Here is a 6,070-nt window from a genome sequence, read left to right as displayed (position 1 = left end):
CCAACCAATAGAAACACTTTCGTATCATCGTATCATCATATAAACGGATGCATGAGACACAGGCTTTACTTCTGTGAATTTATTATTCGTAGCAAGGTATATTTTACCCAACTACATTAAAAGTCACTGCACCTGTAACAGCTACCTTTAAAATGATGAAACGCTGGCAAACACAAACTTAATACTGACCGATTAGAAAAAAAACATAGTCATAAATGATAAACATATTTATAATAACAGAAATAGGAAAGAACAAAGTACACCATATAAACGATCAACATATATAACAGAAACAGGACAAACAGACGTATAAATGATAAACAAGTAAAAGTAAAAACTTCAAAAGCATGTAAAAGGAACAAATAAACAAAATTATTGATGTCAAAATCTGCCTTTCTATAAAATAATAATACGAAAACTACGAAACAAATTATTGAAATGTTTAAGAATTCCATTAAAGCTTTTTGACGTAGCTGCAATAGGAAAATATGTATTCTATCATATTCTAAACAATTCTAAGTTTTATTGCTTAAAAGATTACTTACATTCTTTACCCCGAATACGTCTCTCCTGCAACTCTTCCTATTATGCTCATAACGTTTCAATGTCCTCCTCATGCTGCATAGCTTGTGAAATAGAAGTTGTTTCGTTGGGGTCATTTTGTTCCTGCTGGTTACTCCAATCGAATGAAGCAATTCGCTTTTCACATGCAGCGGTAAACCTATTAAATACTTTTACTTAATACTTTAGAACAGCGTTTTCTTAAGCTTAAGAAAAAGCTTGAACCTACTCTTACTGTAGTTATTACATTTTAATGATTATTAAGACTTACCGATTTCACTATCTACATTATGCGTAAATGAATAATGATATTTTCATATTTTCAGATTATCTTTTTCCTTATCTGTTTTCATAAATCGTCAATAATCTGCGAAGATGGTAGCTCTTTATTGGTGTCTTGAAGGCTGTTGGAAAATGCACGGCTTCCTATCACAAAAGGCGTATGTTTTAAAGTTGTTCCTAAAAATGCTCCAAAGATTTTTTTATCTGTAAAAGGTATTTATATAAACAATAAACAACAAGTAATATATTTATATGTATTTTTGTGTAATTGTGTCATTTATCCCTATTATCAGCTGCCCCTTGCGGCACAATTAAAAATAACCAAGTGTAGTGGGTTCATAATGTAGGTTTGTTTGAATTCTTTAATTCTCAGCCACCAGGGCGCGCCACTTTAGCGACACACTTTCTACAAGAGGAAGAGTCGTTTCTATATAAGCCTTGTTCTATGGCTATAACCTCAAAATTTCCGGGAGGATAGAACGAAGTTCTGCAGAAAACGTCCGCGAACTACAGAAATGAGTTTAACGAAGCTAATCTTAAGGTACCCTGAGTGACGCAACATACTTATGTACCTAAGAAGGCCATTTGCAGGAAAAACTTACCTAATGCAAGCAAGAAGCTCCTGGACTGTGGCAGCATCGTCAAATCAATCACTTGCCAGAAAAGCACTAACCAGCCTTCTTCAAACAGCAGCAGCAGCAGCTCTGATAGTGATGACGAATTGAAGAAAAAAGCACCTAACTCTGACGCTGTACGAAAGCTCAACTTCTTGTTAGATCAAATGATGTCTAACAATATAGCGAACAAAACCTCTATCGATCTGGCACAGCCCTCGAATAAACGAGAGCAGGGCCGCCAGGAGAAGCAGGAAGCCAGCACTCAATCAGTCGGTACGTGTCAGGCCTGCTCCTCACCTTTTGATCGTCATCTGATTTCCATCCTGCAGAAAATAAAATTATTAATGCCGTACAAGAAGTCGCAGACTCACTTGGCGGAAACGTCAAGCAAACCGAGTCGGAATTGCTGGTGAAACTGCTCAACCCTATTAAAACTCCCGAGGAAACCACAGCCAGTCTCAGGTAAGTTGAGCTGCTTTTTGCCAGCTTTCAATCAGACATACCCTGTTTCAGTGACATCCTCAAGGGGATGAAGGTGGAAAGGGGGGCTGCACCCCAAGTTTCCAAAGCTGAGCAAGTGCGAAGCGCCCTAAAAAGCGTCAGTTCGCAAATGGACTCTCCTCAGAGGTCCATGAGCAGTCGCAGACCCAGGCGCCCCGTTTATCCCATGGGGCCTCAAGGGTAAGTCTACACAAATTTTCAGATTCTCAAAAGTTCTCAGGGGCCCCATTTTAACACTTAAAATTTGAGGTTCCGTTCCACTACATTGCACCACAGATCACAGAGTAACCTCTGTGATCTGTGCATTGCACTTGGCAAGTGAAGCAGTAATGCCAACAAACCGCCTACTCTCACATTGTGGTGTCTCTCTTTATCCCCTATCAACGTGCGCGCGTGTAAGTGAGAGGAAACTGTCCGCAACGAGCACGACACATGTCAATAAGCTGACGTCTTCAGACTCCACCTAGACAGATAAACATAACCCTCAATGTTTTCTGTGTAATTGTTTGATAACAGTAACTGATCGAAAATGGACCCCACCGAAGACATGTGCAAGAGCTTAGTGAAGTGGCTGCAACGACTAGCCCCCAATCGAACAAAGACCGTTTCGGAAATATGCGACGGAGTGGGAATCTTGGAAGCGCTGCTCCAAATCGAACCGAACTACTTCGGGCAATTGCAGCCTAAAATCAAGAAAGACGTGGGAGCCAATTGGCGTCTGAGGGTGAGCAACCTGAAAAAGATTTCGGAAGCTGTTATCGAATACTACCAAGACTTGCTGAGCATGCAAATCGCCGACAAGGGCAAGCCCGACGTGGGCAAGATTGGGGAAAGCAGCGACGCAGTGCAGTTAGGAAAACTCCTCAGATTGGTTCTCGGTACGTCCTGGAGCTGGTAAGCTGGAGTCCCAAACCATCAACTAATTTCCCACTCAATTTCAGGCTGTGCAATCAATTGCGAAAGAAAACAGGAGTACATTACTCTCATTATGGAAATGGAGGAATCGGTGCAGCAAAACATCATGCAAACGATCCAGCAGCTTGAGGAAGTGGCAATGGGGCCAGGCAAAACCGGCCTGAGCATGCTCATCCTAGACAGTGACGCCCGCGTAGCCAAACTCGTGTCCGACCTGGAGGCCGCAAACGAAGCCAAGGAGGCTCTGATCCTGCAAAACCAGCAGATGGAGCAACAGCTTTCCATCATGCAAGAGGAGCGCAAGAACCTGGAACAACAGATCGAGTCGCTGCAACAAAAGGAGATTAAGGGCCCCGACCCCCGACGCCAAATGGAGCTGCTCAAGGAAGAAAAGTTCAAGGCGGAAGTGATGAGGGACGACTTCAACGCTAAACTGCTGGAGCAGGAGAAGCAGTTGCTGGCCTACCAGGAGAGGATTGCAGAGCTGCAGATCGCGGCCAGCGACTCCACACGGCTGAAGGATGAAGTTGACGCTCTAACCGAGTCGGCAAGCAAAGTGGACGACCTGGAGCAGACAGTGGCTTCCTACAAAAGGAAACTGGAAGACTATCAGGACCTGAAGAAGCAGGTGCAGAAACTGGAAGCCAAAAACATCGAGTACCTACAAAAAACCATGGAAATGGAAGAGGAACTGACAAAGAACAGCAGCTGGAGGAACCAGTGCGAAGCCTACAGGAACCAGATTGTGGAGCTGCAGCAAAAGCTGGACGAAGAGGCGCAGCGGGCCGACAAGGCGCAGTTCAGTCAGGAAAACCTGGAGTCCAAAGCAGTTGCCCTACAGGCCGAACGCAACCGCTTGCTCCTGGAAAGAGACTCATTGAGGGAGGAAAACGAGGAGCTCAAGCTGGGCCACGTGAAGGCCAGCGAAGCTGGCGCTGCAGTCGCCCAGGAGCTCACCCCAGCCGACCTGAAAGCTAGATTACGCTTTCTGGAGCGGGAAAACAAAACGCTTCGCCTGGCACAGCAGGAGCTGGACACCAAACAGTTGGCTCTGGACCAAGCGCTCGGCCGCAGCGAGAAACTGCAGCAGCAGAACCGCACCCTCAACCAAACCGTCCTGAGGCTGGAAGCGCAGCTGGAAGAGCTGCGCGGCCCCGACTCCACAGCCAACCCCGCCATCACCGTGAAAAAGCTGCAGGAAGCGCTGGCGGCGAAGGAGCACGAACTGCAAACTGCCCAGGCAAAGTACCAGCGAAATCTGGAAAAAGCGCGCGAGGTGGCAGCGCAACTGGAAAGCGCGGAAAGTGACCGGGTTAGGGGCGGCACCATGGGGGCAACGGAGGAGCGCATGCTGACGGCTGCATTTTACAAGTTATTGGGCGGGCTGCATCGTGAGGCCGCCGACGAGCGTCTGGCAGTGTTTGGGGCTCAGGGGCAGTCGTTTCTAGCCAGGCAGCGACAGCCCACCCCTAGGAAGCTGCCCGCTCGTCCCAACTTGTATCCGAACCGATCCAAATAGGACCACCTAGTTTTACATGAATTTTTAGCCAGGTTTTACTATACATGTATGTGTTGGGCTTTTGCAATACATTTATTTATACACACTATTGATGAGCGATTTTTTCGTATTATGCCCCCTTGACTGGGGGATTGAAGCGTTTCGAAAATAGAGCGCGTTCCCGAACCTATCAAATTATGTTTGTTCAGGAACGTGGAACCAGTGGCTCTGTTCGAAGGGGACAGTCTGGGCATTTTCACCAACCCATCGGAGCTGCAGCCCAGCTCGCAATTGTCAACGTGGCAACAACTCCACAATAGAGAGCTGCAATTGGCCGTTACCCATCCCCCCTCCAACTATTTCCAGGAAATGATCCTGTGGACCAATCAGGGCAAGTTCTGGCAATTTCCCATCAACAACGAATTCGGTAACGTCAACACAGTTGGCAAATTCCCCAATTTAATGGGCGTGAGTGTGTTTCAGGGCTGGACGAGGAAAGCAAAGTGTACTTTTCCGAGCACATTTTCCTGGAAAAATACCTGGAACCTTGGTGTCCGGCACGCGGCCCTTTGCGGCACTTTATGGAGCTGGTCTGCGTGGGACTGTCCAAAAACAGCTACTTGACCGTGGAGGCCAAGCGCGAGCACATCGAGTGGTACAAGAATTACTTTGAGGAGAAAAGGCAACTGTTGCAGGAAGTGGGCGCCTTTCCAGCACCTCCAAAAGATCAGCCCGCCATCGACCAGCAGTGAATGTGACTTTTAGCGCGTTTAGTTTTAGTTAATAAAGTTCTCTTAAAGAATTTTATTAGTTCCGTTTCCTCCAACTCCCTTTTTAACATATTCTATTGTGAAAATAATTACGGATTGCCATCAACCAGAAGAACTGTGGTTCTTTAGTTTCGACTGATTTTTTTTCCTGCTTTACTTTCTACTCAAAAACGCTCTATTTTGAAGAGTTTTAGTGTTTTCTCAAAAATCGATTACAAAACTAAAAGTTTTTAACCAAAACCGCCAAAAAATCATTATTTTCTGATGCCCTAAAAACCCTTTTCAGCTTCGAATTTGGCACAAAAACCAGATATTTTATCGACTTTTTTACCGAGTTTTCCCAAAAGATTCGCAGAGAAAGCAAAATCATATAATCAACTACATATTTGGAAAACTTGCCACCCTCATCGCCCAGAAGAATTTTTAAGTTTCTTCAAAATTTCCGGTTTTTCCCGTTTGAGACCAAACATTTTCAAGCAATCGTTTCGCCCGAAAAGGTATCTAGTCAATTTTTAGGAGTTGGCGCAGTGCTGCGCAAAGGGCTTGGTGCGCCAACCCAACGCACCGGCGCTCAGTTCCGCGGCTGGGAAAACGTTACTCATAAAAAATGTTGATAACTTTTTTTTGGATGTTAAAATTCCAGTATCGGTCATCGACAAACGAGTCATAACTCATTAAGCGATGAGTTAAAACTCATTAACTCAAAGAGCGGCAATAATGGGATGCAGGGGCGGATCCAGCTTTAAAGTCAGGGGGGGGGGTTATGTAGAAAAAATACAGTCTTCTGTTATCTATGAAATTAGAAAAATGATCGGCGTTTTGTGCAAGGGTGGCGCAAGATTATTGCAAAATTTCATGTTTTCCGTCCGTTTTGCATGTTTCTCGGAAGCAAAATGAGCAAGAACGCTCGTTTTTACATCATTCCA

At 45.1% G+C, this 6,070-nt stretch overlaps 2 protein-coding genes and 1 long non-coding RNA gene across 3 annotated transcripts; 2 read left to right on the top strand and 1 right to left on the bottom strand.

The window, feature by feature from the left end:
• Window positions 1–214: 214 nt before the first annotated feature.
• On the bottom strand, window positions 215–2,051 carry LOC125505606. Its single transcript, XR_007282270.1, has 3 exons — window positions 1,964–2,051; window positions 833–1,783; window positions 215–721 (listed from the first exon to the last, which is right to left on the bottom strand). It is a non-coding gene; the product is annotated as an uncharacterized LOC125505606 (long non-coding RNA).
• Window positions 1,301–5,176, top strand: LOC109538909 (28S ribosomal protein S31, mitochondrial). Its single transcript, XM_019906347.2, has 6 exons — window positions 1,301–1,384; window positions 1,435–1,733; window positions 1,790–1,922; window positions 1,974–2,141; window positions 4,584–4,801; window positions 4,858–5,176. Exons 1-6 carry the CDS (start codon window positions 1,359–1,361, stop codon window positions 5,124–5,126), a joined length of 1,113 nt encoding a protein of 370 aa, XP_019761906.2. The 5' UTR covers window positions 1,301–1,358; the 3' UTR covers window positions 5,127–5,176.
• Window positions 2,458–4,483, top strand: LOC109538908 (protein hook). Its single transcript, XM_019906346.2, has 2 exons — window positions 2,458–2,839; window positions 2,903–4,483. Exons 1-2 carry the CDS (start codon window positions 2,491–2,493, stop codon window positions 4,393–4,395), a joined length of 1,842 nt encoding a protein of 613 aa, XP_019761905.1. The 5' UTR covers window positions 2,458–2,490; the 3' UTR covers window positions 4,396–4,483.
• Window positions 5,177–6,070: the final 894 nt, after the last annotated feature.

The sequence above is a fragment of the Dendroctonus ponderosae genome, unplaced genomic scaffold (assembly GCF_020466585.1).
Source record: "Dendroctonus ponderosae isolate FM_Combo_2020 unplaced genomic scaffold, Dpon_F_20191213v2 Dpon_F_20191213_9, whole genome shotgun sequence".
Classification (NCBI taxonomy): Eukaryota; Metazoa; Arthropoda; class Insecta; order Coleoptera; family Curculionidae; genus Dendroctonus; species Dendroctonus ponderosae.
Note: the sequence above shows the minus strand (reverse complement) of the source record. Positions and strands in the feature narration are given on the sequence as shown.

Bases quoted from the DNA above. Each gene is read 5' to 3' on its own strand.
- LOC109538909 (XM_019906347.2), top strand. From the start codon at position 1,359: ATGAGTTTAACGAAGCTAATCTTAAG. The intron at 1,923-1,973 runs GTAAGTTGAGCT...ACCCTGTTTCAG, and splicing joins GAAACCACAGCCAGTCTCAG to TGACATCCTCAAGGGGATGA. The intron at 4,802-4,857 runs GTAACGTCAACA...AGTGTGTTTCAG, and splicing joins TCCCATCAACAACGAATTCG to GGCTGGACGAGGAAAGCAAA.
- LOC109538908 (XM_019906346.2), top strand. From the start codon at position 2,491: ATGGACCCCACCGAAGACATGTGCAAGAGCTTAGTGAAGTGGCTGCAA. The intron at 2,840-2,902 runs GTACGTCCTGGA...ACTCAATTTCAG, and splicing joins ACTCCTCAGATTGGTTCTCG to GCTGTGCAATCAATTGCGAA.